A 23,107-nucleotide genomic window follows, 5' to 3' on the forward strand; every position below is an offset into this window, starting at 1 on the left:
CAAAACATTCTGGATCTTTTGAACAAGACAAACGTGACAGATTCCAAACCTGTTAGTACTCCTAGTATATTAAATCCAAAGTTGGCCTTAGAGGAAGAGAATCTATGTCATGATCCTACAAGGTATCACAACACTGTTGGCATGTTACAATATCTTACCTTCACTAGATGAGATATTATATATTATGTGAATCAATTGTCACAATTTATGCATGCTCCTAGAAATAACCATATGGATGTTGTTAAATGAATCTTAAGGTATCTGAAAGTCACAATTAGAGATGACCTTATCTATTGCAAGAGTGATTCTTCTTGTAAAAGGCATGAACTAATTACTTACATAAATGCAGACTGGCAGGCAAATGAGAGGAGATCAGTTTCAGGCTATTGTATTTTTATTGGAAGAAATCTCGTTACTTTGAGTAGTCGGAAACAAAAGGCCATAACTGGATCTCGTACAGAAGCTGAATATAAGTCTATGGCAGTAGGAACTGCCGAAGCTACATGGGTGAGAAATTTATTGTGTGAATTAGGAGAGCCTATTATTCAATCTTCCTTATTGTGTGACAATCAAAGTGTCAACATAACTTTTAATCTCATTCTTTATAGAAAGACGAAACATATTGAGATTGATCAACACTTCATTTATCAAAAGCTTGATGATAAGGAGATTGAGCCATGTTACATTCAGACTGATATTCAAGTTGCTGATTTGCGTACAAAGGGTTCGACTAGTCATCAATTTTGGTTTCTCAAGAGCAAGTTGTGCATAACGATAGGAACATGCACAACTTGAGGGAGGATGTTAAAAATCACCAGACGGGTTTGGATCTTGGTCCAGACCCAAACCCGTTAGAAATAGGGCGTTGTTTCATCTAAGCCTGGGTGTCGGGCCGGGCCGCCGCTGGGCCGGGTCCGGGTCAAAAAATCATGTTATCAGGCTCAACTTGAGTGAGCCTGGCCCGGCCCGAGATCTTAATGGGTCGGGCTCAGTTTTGACTTTTATAGCCCGGCCCGACGGCCCGTTAGGTCGGGCGTCTCCTCTCCTGCTCGCAGTGCCCTCCCCTTTTCGTTTTCGTTTCTTTCCATCGAAGGCGGAGGGAGGCATCAAGGATTCGAGGGAGGTAGAGACAAGGAGAGACGGCGACCGCGTGCCACCGGCTACCAGCCAGTCCGCCACCACGACGGCGCCACCGTCTCTGCTCCACCGCTGGGCCACTCGCCACCGTCGCCCTTTCGCCGCTTTGCCCATGGTCTACTGTGGCCCATTTGCTATGTGAAGGGCGACGGTGGACGCTGCTCACTGTTCTCAGAGAAGAGCGTCGTCAGCTAGCCTATGAGTTCCTTCTCTCCCTCTACTTGTAACTCTCTCTCTCCCTCTCCCTCTACTTGTAACTCTCTCTCTCTCTCTGCTTCATTGGTGAAGAAAACCCAAATCTTTTTCCAATATGCTTCTGCTTCTTCTTCCGGACAATGTTTGGCATTCTCTTTGCTTAATTGGTGAAGAAACCCTAAATCTTTTCCGGTATGGTTCTATTTCTTCTTTCTTAATAACAATGTTTGGCACCCATTTCATGATAATGAACCGTGAGATCGTTAGAGTTTAGAGTAATATAGAGAAGTTTTTCTAAACAATGTCATTTATTGGGATGAGGATTTGGTAAAATTAGAAACTTCTTTAAAAAGCTTCCTAGTGGATTAGAAAATGGGTCTGTATGAATCAGGTTCAGGTCCCAGCATTCATTTGATCTTGTGATCTATTCTGTAACTGTAATTTTCTGCATTAGGAGATGAGATTCAAATGGTAGACCGATTTACCGTCAATCTCAAGGAAACTTCTGCTTATATATATTTTTATTTTTGTCCATCTTCAGCAGTGTCAGGCGGCGGCTTGTGCTTTGATTTCCGAAGCAGCATGGAGCCAGAGCCAGGGCGGTGCAGGAGGACGGATGGGAAGAAATGGAGGTGCTCAAAGGAAGTGGTTCCAGATCACAAGTACTGTGAGAAGCACATGCACGGAGATAAGAACCGTTCAAGAAAGCCTGTGGAAAGGCAGACACCGCCCGGCCTGTCCAAATCCACCGCCGCCACCGCCACCTCCGCCACCGCCTCCATTGCCAACACCATCTCAGACTCGAGCACACACCTCTCCATCTCCATGCCCGATGGTCTTGATCTCATGAACAACCACTCCAACGCTAACGCCAACAACGTCAGTGCCTCAGTGTCGAGGTCCCCAAGGTTGTTATTCTCCCCTACGAGCAGGGCCGGAGGGAGGGGGGGCTGCCCGGGTCATGGCCCGGGTGAGCCTAATTTTTTTTTTATATGTAAAAAATCAGTTTTGGCCCGACCCGTCGCTCCTCTTGGCCTTACCGTCGCTCCTCTTGGCCCGACCAGCAGATGGTTTGGCCCGTCCCTGAGAAAAATCTTGCATCCGCCCCTGTTAGCAAGTGTCTGCATCTCATTGTCAAATTGCTTTGGACCGTTTCCTGTATTGCGGGATAGTCTCTTCACAGCTATTTCTTGACCATCCGACAGTTCGCCCTGACAAAGTGCATGTTAATGAAGAAAACAAATCCAGTAATTCAGTTTTGATGGCAGCTCTCTCCCACGCTCTCAACATATATATATATATATATATATATATATATATATGTATATATATATATATATATATATATATATATATATATATATGTATGTATGTATGTATATATATATATCTTGCATAAGTGGTATTTTTTAAACAGAGGTAAAATAAAATACTGAATACCCTGTACACTGCACCAAATCCTCCTTCCCTGAGCTTATTTTCCGGTGCAAAATCGTTGGTGGCAGATCTGATAGTATCCAGGTCAAATGTTGGTCCATCCATCGGATCTGCTCTCGCAAAAGCTGAAACAAACTCAAGAAAACAACGTAAATTGGTAAAAGGCCGGTTCTCATGTCAGTCGTTCGTATATATATTGCATTTCTATGGAAGCAAGTTGTCAGAAATTGGATTTGGATCAGACTAGGATGGGAAAAAGGATTCGATTTTTTTTTCTCATATATAAATTTGAATTTTTCTCGAATTCAAAGTTTTGACTAGGTAGAGCAAGTGGTTTTGGAAAACACTCCCCCAATATTGTTGTGGAAGTATACATTTCTCCTTTATATGAGAATCTTGCTGTCGCGTTCATCCTCACAGGAGAATCTTGAGCAAGTTACCTTTTACTTAGGTATAATATTTGATTTTATTTCAATTTCATTTTCTTTTGAGTAGTAGTATGAACCAATCAATGGTTACATCAATCCAAGATGAGGACCACATGTGGTTTCAACATGGCCACTGAAGACGTGTTAACGAATTTAATCCAACCTTCCAAAATTGATGAAAATTGTGCAAATCAAAATAGGAAGGATGATAAGGATGGACTTTGCTTTCTCATAAACAGTAACCACATTGTAAAGACCAGATTCCAATGAAACGAAGACCTTATTCCTCTTGAAAAATTGAGCAAGTATTGAGCATAATACATCTATGTGATGAACCACATTTAAAAAAAAACTGTTTTTGGCTTTTTATTTGCCTTACAAGCATTGGGCAAATCAATCTCCTAGTTTTCATCCTTTGCTGTTTAGAACTTAAAGTAGTATGATACTCCACAAGGCTACCATCTTGCTCATACCACATCCCACATCACCATTGGAGACTCGAACTGCTATATTCATTCCGGTGCAACGGACCACGTTAAAGCGACTTGGCAATCTTGTCAATAGACTCCCTTTCTTATAGCTTAGAGCTTCTCAGGTTGGGCGGCTGACAGTTGATGTTGAAGGTTGAAGAAAACATGGACGATGATGAGCCCATATCACACTGGCAGGGGTCCCATGACTTGGGGTTTCAGATCAACCACATTCCTCTTCCGCAGGCCGGACGGTATCCTATCTGAGATGGTTTCTGGTGGGAAATCAATGGAGTAGCTGAAGACACAGGCCACGAAGCCGCAGCTACAAATAATAGGCATGCTACTTAAAATGCAAGTAGCTTAAGATAGGCAAATCTTCTGGTTCCAGGATTGGAGATAAGTGTGTCCAAAGAAGAAAGTGAAAGAGTCAGGGAATCACCAAAGCCACAGTTAGTGATGTGGTTTTCTAGGAAGTGGAATTTGCAAACTCCACTCGACCCAGGTAAGAGAGGGGAACAACCTATAAGGATGACCCCTTACTACGCGAGGTTCCTCCAGGCTTGTTGTTCCCAGATAAGCAGACCAATAAAGGAAACAACTAGTAGTCCTCTACTTAATGGCCATCTCATCCAGAGGTGCTAGGAGCTTGGGAAACGGAAGATCCATGGTCAGAACGTGGACATAGAGGAACATCAGGGGGAACGTATTACGTGATGATAAGCTAGCACAGTCTGAGTGAGTTTGATACTAGCTTCCCTGCGATGATGCAGGACTCGATGGTTGAGGAAAGCTTCCAGTATGAAACTGTAGTTTAATGATGCTCTCGAAGAATATAGGGGCCTGGCCGCTCACGTTGTTACTGAGAAAGCGTCAGCCTGCCCATTCCTTTTTCATATGATGTTGGTGGTCCATAAGCGCATTAATGGGTCCAGCACTATGCAATGAGCACAAATGATTGTCATGGGACCCAACGGTGATTCAAGGCCAGGTGGTTGCGACCAGCAAGTATTGGATCTTCCTAAAGTGTTGTCATAGAAAATTGAGGGAGGAGTTTATGTAGGTGGCCCATCTTGAAGCTTCGTCGACCATCCTTTATGGTACGCCAGATTCATTGCTCTAAAGCTAACAGGAACATGCAACTTGGAAAGGATAAAATCGAAGAGAAGCATCTATGCAATGCAAAGAAAAGATCTACAGACAATTTTAAGACAACAGAAATAGTTCAATTTTAAGACAATTTTAAGGTACTGTTGCATGTTACAGACCAACTGTGTATGGCACGGCCAAGCCAGGCCCGTGACAGGTACACTGGTTGGGATAATAGTAATCCATAATGGATGGGTTTGAAAGACATTTATAAGTAAAACTTTTTTCTCGCTTTTAGCTCCCCTATAGTTCCTCTTACCCTGTAGAAAGCAAATGTTGGACCTAGATATAACTTAGATCAAATCTTAAATTTATGCAAAGAAAAACTGACAGAGTCTCCATGTCCAAAATAATTTTCAATAATGAACTTGCCAAAATATACTTAAAAGAAGCAGTAGTGGTGGCCCACGCCAGCCCATTAAAGCTCCCATTGAAAAGAGCTCCACCCAAGACTGTCTCAAGTCCAATGCCCATGCCAGACTTGGGTCGAGCCCCACAATTCGATATTGAAAGCAGAGTTTTTAATTTCCCTCTAAAACTCAGCGGCTTAAAGGCTAAAGCCTTAAACGTCAACTCTCAAAACATTTTTTCCCTGCCCGGCGCCCAAACCTTCATCAAATCATCCAAAGGGGGAAGCTGGAAGTGTGCCCTATCCTGACTCTTTACTGTCACTCTGTCAGGTGTAGCTCTGTCGTGATCAGCACTCATAAAAAGTGTTGTGGCTGTACAAGTCAATTGCTTGAAAGGAAGCTGTTGGGTGTGATACAGATGAAAATGGGAAAGGTTCTTTCATAATGGGAGCTCAGTAATCTTCTTTGGCTGTTACAATTCATAACAAATCCCCACAATTTAGTTGCTAATTTGTTCTGGTTCACAATACAAGGGTTGGAAGTGCACTAGTCGGATAATCGCAGACATCAGACATGAGTTTCATCCAGTGCCATTTAGTTACACAGAATACCTAAGAGCAATAATCACAAGTAGAGAATAGATTTCAGAAAAGAGAATTGAAGAGTGTGTAATCATTTTTTCTGTTTATTTAACTTACAATTCCTCTCGGCTTTTGCTTGGGCGTGATTTTTGGTTGCTATGCAAGTTTCTTACTATTTTTATTATCATTATATCTCAACGAGTATGTAGATGTACATAGGCTTGCTCATATCAAGCAAATCAAACTTCTCTAAACTTTCTTTAGACTTCTCTTGAAATAAAGCATTTGGATTCTTTCCTCGGTTATGACAACTTTAATAAAAGTTGTTGATAACACTCGCTGTTTGGAAGGCCTTCCAATTGTGTGCAGCCATCTTCATTCCAACTTTTCCCATATTTCTTTTGCTAAGGGTTCACACACATAACTATGATCATTTGTTTTATTTTTAAAATAATATATATTTTAACTTGAAAAAAAATTCACATATTATGTACTAGTGCCCCACAGCAAAAAATTTCTGGCTCCGCCACTGCTTAAAAGGAACTTAATAACAACACTAGAAAAATTCACAAAATAAACTTAACCAAGCAACAACTTAAAATATGCACCAACTACACTTCAAACAATACACTTCTATCATTTGTCTAAATGAAACATATAAAAGTGCCGTATAAGAACTCAGCTCAACAAGCTCATGTAGTGAGCTAACATCCAAGCATCCAATGCTCTTGCACTTGAGCTCACACTTGAAACTCTCACACACGAGCACACAAAGTGAGCACACAAACTCTAGCTCAAAGATTTGAGACTCAACCCAACTTACTCAATGCACACACACTATGCCCAACGTCCCTATTTATAGGGAGTATTAGTCGGTGGTGGAAGAATTCATGACATTCTAATTTTTTTTCTTAATTTATTTTCTTTTTAATCATTACATCCATCGACCTACAAAAAAGAGGAGGCTCGTAGCCTCTTGAGTGTTCTTGACTCTTCCCAAGAGTCGGTGATGACTTTACAATCTCCTCCTTATTACCGACTCTCTACTCATAACTCTTAACATTCTTCTAAGCTTGGTGAATATTTGTAATGACAAGCCTTTAGTAAAAATGTCAGCAACTTGATCTTTTGAAGTGATTGGTTGCAACTGAATCTCTTCTTTGAGTACATTCTCTCTGATAAAATGATGTTCAACCTCTATGTGTTTCGTTCGAACATGGAAGACAAGATTCTTTGCAAGTCTAATTGCACTTTGATTATCACAGTAGTCTTACTGCATAATCCACATCTTGTTTAATGTCTTTTAGCAATCGCATCAACCATACATATTCTTGTGCTGCTTGACATGCTGCTCTATATTCTGTTTCTGTTGTAGAAAGTGAAACTGTCGGTTGTCACTTGCTGCACCATGAAATTGCACCACTTAAAAAACTAATCGTATATCCAGTGGTTGATTTTCGAGTTGATAAGTCCCTAGCATAATTCGCATCACAATGACCAACAACTTGACAATTGGTCTTTTTTCGTAAAGTATATCAAAGTCAAGAGTTCCTTTGACATACCTTAATATTCTTTTTACTGCTTCTAAATATGGCTTCCTTGAAGTTTGCATGAATCTGCTCACAATACCAACTGCATAAGCAATATCTGGTCTTGACAATGTTAAGTAAATTAAGCTTCCAACCAGTTGCCGATACAGAGTGACATCATCTAGTTTGCCTCATTCATCAATTCTAAGCTTTGCATTCATCTCAATTGGTGTTGAGATAGGTTTGCAATCGAGCATATATACTTACGTAACAAGTCGTGAGCATACTTCTTTTGACTTAAAAATAATCTTTTAGATTCATAACCAATTTCCAATCCAAGGAAGTGTTGTAACTTCCCCAGCTCTTTCATTTTGAATCTCACCGTGAGATGTTCACGAATGAGATTAATTTCTTTCTTGTCATCTCCAGTAATAATTAAATCATCAACATAAACTAACAAAATAGTAATCTTCATACCTCTCGTCTTGACGAATAGATTCGAGTCTGCTGAGGCGACTTGAAATCCACTAAACACCAAAAAGTCAGCTACTTTTTCGTATCATGCTCTGGGTATTTGCTTCAGTCCATAAAATGCTTTTCTTAGCTTGCAAACATAGTCTACCTTGTTTGGAGATTTGAATCCTTCAGGCTGCTCTATATAGATTTCATGATCGAGATCTCCATATAAGAAAGTATTTTCCACATCCGTTTGCCATAACTTCCAAGATTTCCTTGCAGCAATGACTATCAGAATGTGTATAGATGTGATCTTCGCAACAGGAGCAAAAGTTTCTTCAAGGTCAATATTATACTTCTGTGAAAATCCTCTCGTGACTAATCGAGCCTTATATCCATCGACTGCTGCCTTTCTTTTTATTTTGTAAACCCACTTACAAGTAATGGGCTTTATTCCTACAGGCTTTGGTATGAGTTCTCAGGTCTTGTTATGCTTTAATGCCTTCATTTCATCTTTCATTGCAGCTTGTCATTTTTCAACATCTTTTGCTTCTTCAACCATCTGTATTTGCATACTTAAGATTTGGTTTTGATACTCTTGTTGATCTTCTTAATGTTATAGAGACTCCTTGTGGCTCTTCAAGTTGTGATGACCTTCTTCTTTTATGCTTCGCTCTTAAACAAGACTAACTCCCGTTCTCCATGGATCTGTTTGTTCTGCTCGTCTTGGGTTATGTTTAGGCGTTTAAACTTTTTTTCTAATTGTCTTGCTTCTATGTATCTTGGCTCAGGTTCTCCTTAATTCATCTCAAATTGTATTTTCTTTTAATCATGTCTCTAAAAAACTGGAGATTCTGAAAGCGCCTTCTTATCTTCAGACCACCAGGATGATGCTTCATCAAAGATGACATCGCGAGAAACATGAACTTGTCCTATGCTAGGATTAACACATCTCCATTCCTTTCGATATGGATTATATCCAACAAAGACATATATTTGTGCCTTCTTGTCGAACTAAGTCTTGTGTTGTTCAGATAGAAAGACATAGCATATACAACCAAATACTCTAAAATAACTCACAGACGATTTCTTTTTATGAAGCAATTCATATGGAGACTTAAAATTAAATCTTGGCAAAGGTAGTCGATTAATTACGTGTACAATGGTGCTGACACACTCGACCCAAAATATTGGTGGCATTTTCTTTGCATGCATCATGCTTCGACATGTTTTTATTATGTGGCGATTTTTCCATTCTGTCACTCCATTTTACTGTGGCATATAGGCACATGTGAATTGCCTTCGAATACCATGTTGCTTCATGTATCTTATAAACATGTCAAATGTATATTCTCCACCATTATCAGTACGTAAACACCAAATTATATACTCAAGTTCTTTTCTCACAATCTGGTGAAACTCTTTAAACTTTTCAAGTGCTTCTGACTTTTCTTTCATGAAATAGACCCACATATATCTTGAAAAATCATCAATAAATATAATAAAATACCACTTTCCTTCAACTGATGAGTCTGGTACTTTTTCGAGTACATCTGAATGCACTAGCTCGAATGATGTTTTAGTTCTATACTTCGATTCTTTGAATGACCTCCTGTGCACTTTTCTATATTAACATTCTGAGCATACTTTGTCTATTCATACCTCAAGCTTTGGCAGGCCAATCAACTACCCTTTATTAGACATCTCTTGGAGTATGTTGTATCCAACATGAGCGAGTCTTTCATGACAAATATCTCAAATGTCATGCTTCTTTGTTTTGTCAATATATATTGTTTCTGCTGACAAGACATATATTGACTCAACTTTTTTTCCTTCAAATATTAGGGTTCATTGAACATCTATATTTTTATAAACTTTCACATCATTTGGGCCGAATAATATATAGTGACATAAAACTACAAGTTGTGGCACAAACAATAAGTTCTTTGTCATTCCTGGAACATGATAAACGTTTCGTAAAATCTGGACTTTACCAAGGTTGACTACAACTCTGCTTTTCCAATATGTACCATTGGAAGCTTTGTGTTGTTAGTAGTAACAACAACTCGATTTCTGTCATATTCTTTCATACTTAAAACTTGCTCTCATCACCAGTCATATGATTTGAGTATCTAGAATCAATTATCCAATCAGTTTGATAATTGATCTTCTCTTCTTCTTTTTTTATAGGTTTTATGTGAGCATACTTAAATCTTTCTTGTTTAATGTCCTCTTTAACCTCCATTGAGTATAAAAATGAACTTTTTTGTACAGTCTTATTAGCTCTCCCATGTAGCTTACTTGTCGTGACTGCATTTCCTTCATCTATTTGACTCTACAGTCATGAGCAAAATGACCAAATTTTTCACATCTAAAACACTTCTTCTTTGGTCTCCACCGTTGTGTAGTTTTTCTTGTTTTTTTTTGTATATTTTTCTCTTTCTTTTCATCAATGTTTCTACTTGGAGACCTAATGACCGGCTTAGTTGGCCAAGGTGATCTCTGACTCTTACTAAACAAAGCTTTCTCATTATTTACTTTGAGTGAAAGCTCAGCCATTTGCTTCTCTAATATTTCTTGATTGTTCAAAAGATTTTCTAACTCCAAAAAGGTTGGTTGAACGGGCCAACCTTGAACACCAATTATAAAACTATTAAATTCTAGATGAAGCCTACGAACAAGAATTCTCCGCATACGGGCCTCACTTTTCTTAGACTCGGGGTCAATTTGAGAAATCTCCCTATAGATGCTTTTAACCTTCATAAAATATTCTACAACCAACATGTTTTCTTGAGTTAATGTACCTAACTCATTTTCTAACAGTTGTTGGCAGACATCTTTAGTTCGAGAAAATAGCGTTGTAAAAGCATCTCATGCTTCTTTAGGAGTATTAGCATCACGTATGTGCTCTAATAAATCATTCTCAATTAATACCTTAATTGCAAATAGAGCTTCCCTGCTTTGATCATCTATTTCTTCTTAGCTTCCTCGTCGACAGGAATATTTGTGTCTGATCCCAATACTATATCCAATAATTCATGTCCTAAAAAATATGAATCCATGCAAGATTTTCAATAGCCATAATTATTATTGTTACGTTTTTCAATAGTATTTAATGCAACTGCTAATGCCGCCACAATTTTTAATAATTAGCCCAATTAATCTCACTATTAAACCAACCCATAGACTCAACCTCGCTCTGATACCAATTGTAGAAAGCAAATGTGGGCCCTTGATATAACTTAGATCCAATTCCAAATTTATGCAGAGAAAAACCGGTAGAGTCTCGACGTCCAAAATAATTCTCAATAATAAACTTGACAAAGTATACTTAATACTAACTTAATAACAACACCAACAAAGTTCACAAAATGAACTTAACCAAGCAACAACGTAAAGCACGTACCAACTACACTTCAAACAATACACTTCTATTGTTTGTTAAAATGAAACATATAAAAGTGAGGCACAAAAACTCACCTCAACAAGGTCACATAGTGAGCTAACATCCAAGCACCCAACGCTCTTGCGCTTGAGCTCACACTTGAAACTCTCACACACCATCTTACAAAGTGAGCACACAAACTCTACCTCAAAGATTTGAGACTTAACCCAACCCACTCAATGCACACACACTATGCCCAACATCCCTATTTGTAGGAAGTATTAATGGGTAGTGGAAAAATCCACCACATTCTAATTTTTTTCTTTTTTTCTTAATTTATTTTCTTTATAATCATTTACATCCACTGACCTACAAAAAAAGGAGGCTCGTAGCCTCTTCTCGACTCTTCCCAAGAGTCGGTGATGACTTTACATAGCCTCCACTTTCTGTCCCTTTCCCAATTCCCCCTTCCCTCTCCAAGTTGATCCACCACCACCAACGGCCACCAGAGCCATTCCCCGATTGCCTCTTCCCTTTCCGCAACTCTCCTTGTTTTCTTCCTCTTTTAAAAGAAGATGGGTAGAGTTTTCCACCCATCTATTGTTAAAAGAAATAAGGGAGTTGAGGAAGGAAAGAGGTGGCCGCCGGCACTAGGAATGGTGCTGGCAGCCACCAATACTTAAGTTGAGAAGGAAGGTGGGAGTTGGGAAAGGGAAGAGTGGGGGAAGAATGAGGATCGGGGAGAGAGAATGTGAGAAAAAAAAAGTTTCACCAGTGTCTGTAAACAAATAAATCGTGGAGTTATGGTTCAGTTTATATATTTGTAAGGGATAGATAACAATGAAAGAATATAAAATTTATCATCCTACATCCTAATACTAGGAGCTGGTTACATATTTCATGCCAATGCACAATTTTGTGAAGACAAATGGAGAAAAGCCACCCTTCAAACAAATGAAAGGGGTTGCTTTGGGAGAAGACACAAGCAAAAAAAAGTTAAAAGACTATAAATGATATTTGTTTTCTAATAATTCAAATAATACCCCAACTCATCTTTTATTGTATATATTTTGCATGCACCCGCAACTCACTCTCCCCACAAACAATAAGGCGGAGAGGGGCTGGAGGTGCAATGTACAGAGGTTCTAACATTCAGTGAGTCGAGTTAATTTGGGCTAGACTCGTTTGATAAATGGGTTGAGTTTGAGTCAAAATGAATTCGTTTAAAAAAAACGAGTTGAGCTCAAGCTTGGCAAGCTCAGCTCGCTTAAGCTTGATTAAATTAACTTGTAATGAAGCAAATCTACAGCATATAGAAGGTGTCTAGTAATATTAATGCAAGAAAGAAATAACTGCAATAGTAAGGATTAGGTTCGTAGTAAACCTGGTCATTAGCGTTTAGGTTGAAGGTAAATTTTCTTTTTTCCTTTTTATTTTTTCATAAACGGCTTCACTAAGCTCAATTCAGATCTGGGCTTGAGCCTAACTAAACTTAAGCTTGAGTTGAGACCAATTTGTCTTGGCTTGTACATCTCTATTGGTGTTGGCTGAGAGTGAAGTTGTGGGACAGGAGTTGTGATTCATGTAAACTGTGTCAGGACAAGAGTTGTAATTGCAACCAAGGCTAAGGGCTGACGGTGAAGTCCTGAAAACTTTCAATCAAAACAAGAGTGGTTGCCTACCCCACCCCACCCCACCCCCCTTTTCTCTCTCAATTTGTTTGTTGCTTATTCTACCAACCTGTTCGTTGCAAGGCGTCCTCTTCTTCGTTCCCCGGCAGTTGGCGGGCCTTCAACTCCTTTCTCCGAAAGCAATCTCTTTTCCACCGGTAAAAGCCACAAATTGTGCAGCTAATGAGAAACACAATCAAGATAGAAATGACCAATATGATAAAGACACGCTTTCTGCTCTCGCTTTTCTGCGACTATGCAAGTATAAATATACTTGAGAGAGAGAGAGAGAGAGAGAGAGAGAGAGAGAGAATAACCTGACATGGTGATGTCTGTACCAATCGGTGAAGAGCTTGAATTTGGAGGTGCCGAACTGGGCGGAGGAGATGGGCTTGTTGTGTCTGCCGTACTATAAAAATTATTCGTATCAAACCTCACACGGCAACTTCCCTTGAGAAGTTCACAGCCTTGTGAACCGCCGCCGCAAGTACTCGAGTTGATTTGGGAGATGGAAGTCACCAGGCAGTCCTTGCAATCTGCGAGGCTGGTGTCCCTGGTGCACTGTACCAGCCCGTAGAGCGTCTGTCCAATTCTGTAGTAGGTCGCGGCCATTGCAAACATGAGCCTCGAAGGCACCGTTGTCGCTGCAGACGTGAGATTCTTCAGCAAACTTCCCAACGCCATGTAGAAGGCTTCCGGGAATTCCACTGTTCCGTTAGCCCAACTGGCACTTTTCAAACCATATGACGGCATCCTTCGTGTTGGGGCAGTATTGGACGATTTCTATGGTGGACCTAGAGATGCAGGTGACGCACTCCTCCTTGCTGACGTCACCCCGGCACTGAACCAGGCCGTAAACTTCTTCCGGTCCTTGGCCCTTGGTGGTATTGAGAAAACCAACGGAAGGGGTTTCGTTCTTCAAGGTGGAGAAGACGTTGCCCATGTTGACTTCAAATTTGTCTCCGTCCGAGTAATTGGCAGCGACGGAGCAGCGGCGCCTGAGAAATTCATTGCTGCTCATTGCATGGTCGACATGGATGGAGAGGAGGAGGAGGAGGAGGAGGCGGGGGATACCAATCTTCAACAACATTAGCCCCATTACAGAGTAAACCGTTTCTAGTTGGGGGATCGGGGAGAAACTTGAACAATGCGTCGCCGGCAGGAAAGGGCACGAACATAAACACCGCTGGGGAGCTTTGGCTTGCTTTAACGGGGAACACCCATTCCATTTTTCCGTCGTGGACGATGAAAGGCGGTGTAAACTCTAGCAAACTTCGTCCCTCAAGCTTAGAAAAATCAATAATGGAGTTTGTAGTAACAGGCATCTTTTTCTAAAGTACTTCAGCAACATATTTCCTGAAACCTGCTCAACAACGTTTAGTTTCTTTTTTTTTTTTTAAGTTCATGTTTGATAAAAAGGAATCAATTTAAATATTTGAATCTTATATCCTCGTTTATAGAATATTTTCGGGCCATCAAACGGGTCCTTGATAAAAAGAAAACATCTCCCTTGCTCAATCCATCGCACTCTTGACCTATTTAAAAACTTGAATTTTCTTGTAATTATAAATGTTGAGAGTTAATTGGATCAACAAACTTTTTGTTCAAGAACAATAACCATCAAGTCTCTTTGAAAGAGAATAATTTTATCAACTTTTTTTTTTCTTGAAGCAAAATCAACATAAGGTGCATTAAAATCATGATTATGAAACCTAATTACGTAGCAGAGTCAGAAATTTCCAATTAAGGCCCACTAGTAATAAATTTAAAATTTGTAAAAGTAAATAAGAAAAATTACCTTAAAGTGTCAATATAAAATCCCAATGAAGTAATTGTCCACACATTGTCCATGCCTGCACCCTTGACTAAGTCTTGAGGTTTCATACCATACCAAAAATGGGTCTATGTCAACTGTCCACTCGTGAGTATGAGCTGCATGATCTTTACTCCAGCACTTGCGATTCAAAATGGGCCACAACCGTTCCAATCGATAGAACGAACTTAGAGGTCGATCTCGTTCCTCCTCGGCCTAAGAGTAGTGGGATTTCAAAAAGGAACCCATACTGCTCGAATGAGAAGTCAAAACTCCTCATTTCCCCTGCAGTTTAGGACTGTGTTGGGGTCTAGTGATTTTAAGATCGCTCAGTTTAACTTGAAAGTAACGTCTTCCAGTGATTATAATTCAGAGAAATAGCATCTATAAGAATTAAATTGACCACCACATTCTGACTGGCCCATAATTTTTCAAGCCCCTGATCTCCATGTAACAAGTTAGTTCCATTCTGTTGTCCCCTATGGTTGGTGCGACTCACCTGCACAATTATTTTAACTTGACTTGGGGGACATGGTGTTAAGAGCAGCGCCAAACGGGGAAGCGGCTTGCTGCTCATTACATGGCCTCCATGGATAGTAAAGGTTGTGTGTGCCTTTATGCGTCCGCAGGCCGCAGCTTACGTGGATGTTTTTGTAAAACGTGTCCTTTGTAATCATTTTATTTTTTTATTTTCATTTTTGTCTTAACAAAAATTTGTCTTTTCTTGTGTGATCGAGAAGTACTTTTGTGATTGACATAGGCACAAAATTTCGTGCACCTTGTGGGCGATGCCAATCTTCAACAACTTTAGCTCCATTGGAGAGTAAACGTCCGGTGAGGAGCTGTGGCTGGTTTGTGGAATTTGAAGTAATGACCATTTTTTTAATATTAAGATCAATTTTAAATATTTAGTTTTTTATTTCCTATCCTCAACCAAGTGGATTTATTTTGTCTCATATCTATCTACCAATATTCTCTTCCTATTAAAATTAATGTTTTGAAAATTAAGTATTTTTAAAGTGAACTTAGGTCCTTCAGCACCATAATTTCAGATTGAGAAGGAAGATCAGAATTAGAAATTGATAGGAAAGAAGGATATGGGCATTTTGATGCCCCAAAGTTGGATTGGTTGGCCCCTACACAAGGATTATCTTGCCTCGACCAATCAATTTTAAATATTTGAATCTTGTACTCTCGTCGTTTATAGTGTATTTACCGCGGGCCATCAAACATTTTTTTTTTTAAATAAAACATTTCTCTTTCTCTCTCTCTCTCTCTCTCTCTATTGCCGTCTCCACCTATTGGTAAACTGAAACATTGCCATAAAACCGTAAAAAGTCTCCAAGCTAGTGCAGAATTTAAAATCATAGGCTATCTGAAAGTGACTCCCTCACAAAAAAAATCATGGATTAAAATATGTGGATTACTTAACAAGAAGCAAAAGTCCACAGAAATATTTTTTATCTTGGATTCAAATCTTTAAAATAATATCCACAGACAAAATGCATATTCACAACCATCAATCATGCATTAGCATGCCACCAAGTGTCAATGCTTTCACACGAAACTAAAAAACAACTCGTAGATGAGAAAACATCTTCCACTGCATATTTAGAATCTGCCAAGCTTCGGTTTTTAAGTACATCGATGACACGATAGAAGTTAAGAAAAAAAACACATCAAATGAAATGAATAGAAGAATGAGAAAGTGGAAAACATGATCCTGTTTATGGCATATTATTTTTGTGTATGCATGAGGAAATCTCCCCATCAGTTTTAACCATCAAGGTTTATGCAAAGAGGCATGTGCCACCATTTGTTTATCAGCAACAAACCAAGCTCTTTTCCTAAGATGACATTAAGTTCGCCTTCATTTGACACCTTAATCAGGAAATCCCCTTTGCCAAACTCTCTGGATCTAGGCAAAACACGGTCCTTTCATGGTAGTTCTTGGGACGCAAAAACATAATCACTACCTTCGAATGAAGCACCAATGCAGGTGGCTACCGCATACCACTGGAATGGAGCTGCCATCTTTGAATGGTCTCCTTCTTGAATGATGACATTGGGGTGACCTTTAGTCTCCATCACCTCTAGCGGAGGGATGTTCCAATCATCCTCCACCTTGCCCATGATTTCCTTGGCTCAATGGCCTTAGATTTGATCCTGAAGCTGCGTTGATCCATGACATATACATTGTTCTTAGTCAAAGAATCGCCAAGAATCAGAAACCCTTCTGCAAGATCAATCTCCATCGCACAAACCTAAATCCCCATTCTCTTTGCAAACCGCTATTTCCAAGGAAAACCTCTCTCACTCTTGAAAATTTGATGGAGGCTTCTGTTTGCCTTCACTGCAAATTTGTTCATCTTCAGTAAGCTAAAGGCTTCCATGCAACAAGCCCTGACATGGAGTGGACTCTCCCGGCTTTATTGATTGTAAAGGAGCGGAGAATGACCAATCATCGCACGCTCAGGCGAGTTCTTTTTCTAAAAGGAGAAATATTATTATTATTTTTCTAAAGCATTGCAAAAACCAAACAAATTTTGGGATGCAAATGCCTATGAATTTACTCAAACATGAGACACTTACAAAATGTCTCTACAAACAACTCCAAATCCTATCAAAATGTCCACATAACTTGACATTTGGGGTGAAACATCTTGTTTTTGCTTTAGAGTTCACAGGATTGCAGAAACTTGTAACAATGTTTTGGTTGCAAAGGGCCGCCACCCCACTAACGACCAAAGCTAAAATTTTGGTTACTAGGCCTTGAATGATGGATTGTGAATGGGGTGTCAAAAATTCAGATAGATAGTTTTAGAGCATCTCGTAGTTTCATTCTTTGAAGTAGATGCATGCAGAAAACTGTTCAATATATAAACTAATTTCTGACTTAGAAGTTAAAGTGAAAGGTAATGATATTTTGAGGGTAGATACGGTATACTTTCATGAATACATATTGGTAGCATGTGCATAATGAAAATAGTTATCGAAAATTTATATATGAAACAGAAGGCCATTTAGTCTTTTGTTATGCGAACTATTATTCACATTAGGGAGAAGTTATTCTTTCTAATTACAGTATGGTTTAATGTATGAGGTTTTGAAAAAAGTGATATATTGTGTTATTAATGAGTCTTTAGTACAAGTTAATAAAGAACTTCGTAGTTGAGGGTGAGACCCAAGAAAAAAGGAAGCTCGGAGGACACACTTTTGCTAAAGTGTATAGAAAGGGTTTCTGTCATTACATATACTCACATGGGGTTAAGTTCATGTAATATGCCATAAAAAGGCATTTTGAGTTTGATTCATTTTGATCCCTGTAAAAATGGAGAGATTTGGACAAAAGCAGGGAACTGCATCTAAATTGACTCGTGTGCAGAAGCATACTCACAAAGCTTTGGCTTGACCTTTGAGTAGGCAAAGTACTCAAAGTAACCTACCTTCGCCCTTTGTATATGAGGGCCTTCCCTGTCAGCATAAGACTTCTTCGTGATTCTCCGCTGCTATTTTTCATCAAACTTGGTCAGGGTGAGCACTTTTCTGGATTTGTATGAACTTGAAAAGTCCAAAGAGCATAGACTAGCCACCGAGCTTGGATATGTCACAGTTAGCAAAGCGAACATCACGAGATTAGATTAGCAAAGTGTCTCATTAGATGTAGAAAAGAAAAGGGCAATATGTCCCCTTTCAAGGGAAAAAATTAAGCACCTATATCCAACCTTCTATATGTTCTAGTCATCACAATGTAAATCATCAATCAGCATCCATTCATCAAATTAATTAGATAGAACTAACATCTCCCCCATTCAAACTAGCGTCACGCTCATTCATACGATCTAGATATATTGATTTACACATCATTATCATCATAATAGTAATGTCATTAGATATACATGCATCACCGAGTGATGCATGCGTTAATTTCCCAAGACCTTCTTGAGGGATGTCTAAAAACCAAAAACCCTAAACAAATTAAACACAAATGGTCTACTCGACCGGACAGGACCCCGGTGCAAACCCAATAGGACTGGAGTACAAGAAGGGGTATCTCAAAAAACCTAATTAAGGAAAACCTACTACAAGAATACTATGAGGGTGTGAGGCCAGTACAATCGTATGCGATACAATTCAACGCTCACAACTCACTCAACAAACCACGACAAACCACAAGCTAACGTCCAAACCACGCTCGTTCCCAAATAGGTAGGTTAGGTCCCGGGTGGTCGTGTCTTTGGCGCTTGCGCCTCCGAGGTACCATGAGAAGGGACTAGGCTGAAGCCTAGCTAAAGCAAAGAACCAAAAACAAACTAGCATGGACCTAAAACAACCACCCGTGAGCTACAAGGGGGATAGAGAGTATACCGGCTAAGGCTCGCTTGGCACTCACGAGAGTGGACCACGGGGAGAAGACCTTATCCCCGGGTATCGCAGCTACGGTACAGAAGGCCGACTGAGGAATGCCTCCACGTAGCTGGCCGGAACAAGACTACCGCCTGCAGTCAGGACCCACCGAGGAGGGCCGAGGAATGCCAGAGTCTCAAGGCGGGAAGGGCCGAGGACGCCGATCTTCGCAGCCGCCTGATGCCGAAGTGTCGGGCGCGGTTAACGCAGCTGCCTGCTGCCTAGCGCCGAGATGGGCGACCGCCTGTCGCTAAGAGTGGCGACCTGTGGTGCGGCCGATGATTGCCGAGGGGGGCTGAAGCCACTGATTGGCAACGCCTACCTGCTTTTAGCCTGGTGTGGCTCGGCCACGTACGTCGGAGTGGGCCGATGGAGATGAGGTAGGCGGAGGAAGGGCCCGAGTGGTCTAGCAGGTGAGCTAGCCTAGTCGGCCAAGACCTAGTCCTAACTAAGGCTTAGTTGGGCTTGGTCGGGAAGGGCTCTATAGGTAGGTTAGGTCTAGTTGAGCAAGATTAAGGGATGGGGTTGGCTAAGTCAAGGAGCTTAGGGTAGGAAATGAGGGCAACCTAGACTAAGGGGTGAGCTCGGATGAGTGAAGTCTAGTGTCAGAATAGGTCTAGGTTGGCCAAGGAGGAGGCGGGTTGACTGAGCTAGAAGGGTTCGGTTGACTAGGGTTGGGATGAGCAAGGCTAGGGTGTGTGGGGCCCACGTATTATGCGCGTGGCTGCTAGGGTTTCTCTAGAGAGGAGAGAGGAGCGGCGGCTAAGGGAGTTACCTAAGTTGGAAGGGGTGTTCACATGGAATGGGTTGTCTAATTCGGACAAGGGCCGAGCGGCTAGGGGTTTCCTAATCGGATAAGGGCCAGGGTGGCGAGGCTGGCTTAGGGTTGGGTCTAAGCTGGTCTTGCTTAGTGGGAGGACACCTAGGATGGTGCCACGTGGCACGATGGAAGGCCACGAAATGAGAGGCGCTAGGGAGAGCTGCCGATAAGGCAAGGAGATCTGATTCCTTCCTAAATGATAGGAGGGGAGGTCGGCAAGGATCCTTGGCGATTTGGAAGGGAGACAAGGGGATACTCTCGAGATCTCTCTAACTCTTGGATGGTGACACGTGGAGGAGATGTGAGGTGGCGAGAAGGATCGGTTTTGGCAAGGACACGAGGGTCAAAGGGCTGGCGACAAACTTTGAAAGGCTAAGGTAGCGCCCAAGTGGTTTCCTTATGACCGCAAAAGGAAAACCGCGTGGTGCTTAGGTGGCTGCCGCGTGGCTGACACGTGGCGACATGTGGGACTAGGTGGGACCCGTGGCTGGTGAGCTGGCTGAGGGTGCTACAGGATTATGACACGTAGCTTGATGAAGGGTTAGGAGGATGAGGCGATCTAGGGTTGACAAGGTGGAAAATATATCAAAAAGGAAAGAACTTGGCGATAAGGGATAGCTTCCAAAAATGTAGGAAGCCATCGGATCCTGGAAATGCGGCGGCTGGGACCAGGATTTCGGGCGGGATAGGTGGCTGGCACGAAGATGGCAAGGGGCTGGATGGGGGACACGTGGGAATCGGACGGAGGAGAGAAGGAGACAATGAGGACTTACCGGAAATAGAGCCGGCGGCCAAGGAGCTTCCTCTTGTGCGCCGGCGGCTAAGGTTTCCCTTCAAGACGAATTTGACCACTTTGCCCTTAATGATCCTGAACGGGACTTTGCTGGAGCCGAGGGTAATCTGGTCTTCAACGCCAGAATTTGCAGCGGTGGCCGGAAAAGAAGCAGCAGCCACCGGATGCGTTAAGAACTGGATGCATCCGCATCAAAGGCCATCATGATGCACATGCTAACAGGCTCGAAGTGTTTTTTCTTCATGTCGCCTCACTGTTTCCCCCTTTTACTCATGATCACCACTGGCCTGTTCTCCCTCTGCTCTTCGATCTCCCAACTGGCTGTTCAGAGCCGAACCGGTAATGCAGCCTCATGGCCGTCTTCGCTAGGTAAGAACTCGGATCGGATGCCCCCCTCCCTCCAAGCACCATGATTAGAGGAGGTCGAAGAAGAGGGAGAGGCGACGGCCGCTGCACCGCAGGCTCCTAACACCCTCTCTCTTTTCCAGGACGAGGGCAGGAGGGTGATCTGCCATCCCTAAGCATTCCCTTCCATAGGCAGAGAACAACGATAGGTCGCCCCATGGCACTCTGTCGTTTCCTCTTCCACGGAAAATCCGATAGCCTTCCTTCCCATGTACCTACCCTCTCCGACTAAACTATACAGCCTCTTTTCTCGACTTCAACAGCTATCTCTCCTCTACCCTCAAAATACCACAAGATATTATTATTTTGGTCTTTGTTTTGAGCAATTAACGTATCGGCCTTTTCCTCTTCTTCAAGAGAATGATTTCAGTTAATCCATTTTAGTTGCATCGGCTAAGGTTTATGTATTCAATATTCTTCGTTCCATTTCCAGAAAACAAATAAAAGATAGGTATTCTTGTTAAAAAATGGTTGAGGTTTTTGCCTTTATAGGGAGCAATTCTTAGAAAATGGGTTAAAGACACCTCCAATGGAAAATATTGGGAGATAGGCTCCCTACCATTCATTAACAAAAAATGTATGTGCATCAAAGAATGCAGAGTAACAACTATTGGTTTTCACCTAATGACAGGATTACCAAAAAAACCAAAAACAAGCACTTAACGTTGTAGTTGACCATCTCAAACTTGTTTTTACTAAAAGTACATATATGGAACACATTTGTGCATGATCTGTACGTGACATGCATGGTTGGAAGTTGGAACTTGGTTCTATATTTGATCTCAATTTGATTGCATTGAAGGTGATATCCATTATTTGCTCCATTTACATATATATTTTTACTTTTTGCAATATTTTTGTCACCATTATGCATCGCTTCACAAGCTTAGCACGTCGCTTTACATCAACGCACTTAACAACATATATATATATATATATATATATATATATATATATATATATATATATATATATATATATATATATATATATATATATATATATATATATATATATATATATATATATATATATATCCAATCAACCAGTTGAAATAAAAGTCGAGAGTCATGAATAGAGTGTGTAATGAAGTTTAAATCAGTTGTTGGTTCAATTCTTGTGTTCACTTCTAATTTCCTTCTTGTTTCTCACTTCCTGTAACTTCTAAAGGTCCCTTTTTTCAAGTTCTCTTCTCGATGACTTCTGCTTCCATAATTGGTTATTAATTCTCTGCACAAGTTCGTGGGTTTTCAATTCCTATTATATATCATATCTCTTGTTATAGTGTCAATGAGCCAGATTCCAACCAGATATACCCTTAACCATATTTGTTTTTCATACTGTGTCCACATCATAAATCAAATGCCCATGAGTATTTGGAAAATAAGTCTCCTTATTATGTTCTCTATGCTCAATATCATGTGTATAATGACCTTCGTGTGTTTGGTTGTGTTTAAGTTTTAGGATAAAGCTATGAAGTGCAAGTTTGTGAGATATGCCGATTGTTATAAGAGATATAGATGTTATGATCCTAACAGCAAGAGAACTGTGGTATTTGATGAGTATGAGTTTGATAAGAAATGTGATCCCATTGATTCAATCTCGCTACAGAAGGAAATCTAAAACCCATGATTGAATTCAGAATGCTTCATAACATGGGGGGGCTTTTTGCCTTTGGTCAAGATGGGGAAGACCTGCTCTCCGTCATGGAGAGAAAGTCAGTCATCCACATCCTCTTGTCCTCTTGCAAATAAGCAGTAAGAAATAGTTCAATCCAGTGATAATTATAACGTAGATCTACTCGTGCTGAATGATGTTCTTATATGAAACAAGCTACTCCTCAACAGTTTTTTGGCTTTGTCTATCATAGAAGAGATCGAGAGTCTATAAGAAGATCAGAATGCATTCGTCATCCCATTGATTGTTGGGTTAGTTATAAAAAAATTTCTTTGGACTTTCAGTTGTTCATGGCTCAAACTATTAAACATGAAGAACATATTTCTTGCAATCAAGCCTCCAAAACATGTAAATGGGTAGAAGCTATGAATGAAGAGATGAAAGCACTCTATGAATGCCAGACTT

At 40.6% G+C, this 23,107-nt stretch overlaps 2 protein-coding genes across 2 annotated transcripts; both read right to left on the minus strand.

Moving 5' to 3' along the window:
* Window positions 1–1,988: 1,988 nt before the first annotated feature.
* On the minus strand, window positions 1,989–13,471 carry LOC116267634 (cysteine-rich receptor-like protein kinase 37). The gene is made up of 6 exons (XM_050075255.1): window positions 13,307–13,471; window positions 13,105–13,196; window positions 12,858–12,967; window positions 2,773–2,894; window positions 2,373–2,543; window positions 1,989–2,282 (listed from the first exon to the last, which is right to left on the minus strand). The coding sequence occupies exons 1-6, from the start codon at window positions 13,469–13,471 to the stop codon at window positions 1,989–1,991; spliced, it is 954 nt and encodes a 317-aa protein (XP_049931212.1).
* A 31-nt stretch (window positions 13,472–13,502) lies between these two features.
* Window positions 13,503–13,886, minus strand: LOC116267773 (cysteine-rich repeat secretory protein 38-like). The gene has a single exon (XM_031649663.2). It carries the CDS (start codon window positions 13,884–13,886, stop codon window positions 13,503–13,505), a length of 384 nt encoding a protein of 127 aa, XP_031505523.1.
* Window positions 13,887–23,107: the final 9,221 nt, after the last annotated feature.

The sequence above is a fragment of the Nymphaea colorata genome, chromosome 14, assembly GCF_008831285.2.
Source record: "Nymphaea colorata isolate Beijing-Zhang1983 chromosome 14, ASM883128v2, whole genome shotgun sequence".
Lineage (NCBI taxonomy): Eukaryota > Viridiplantae > Streptophyta > Magnoliopsida > Nymphaeales > Nymphaeaceae > Nymphaea > Nymphaea colorata.

Bases quoted from the DNA above. Each gene is read 5' to 3' on its own strand.
- LOC116267634 (XM_050075255.1), bottom strand. From the start codon at position 13,471: ATGGCGTTGGGAAGTTTGCTGAAGAATCTCACGTCTGCAGCGACAACG. The intron at 13,197-13,306 runs GTGACTTCCATC...TAATTTTTATAG, and splicing joins CAGATTGCAAGGACTGCCTG to TACGGCAGACACAACAAGCC. The intron at 12,968-13,104 runs GTTATTCTCTCT...GTTTCTCATTAG, and splicing joins TACAGACATCACCATGTCAG to CTGCACAATTTGTGGCTTTT.
- LOC116267773 (XM_031649663.2), bottom strand. From the start codon at position 13,886: ATGGGGCTAATGTTGTTGAAGATTGGTATCCCCCGCCTCCTCCTCCTC.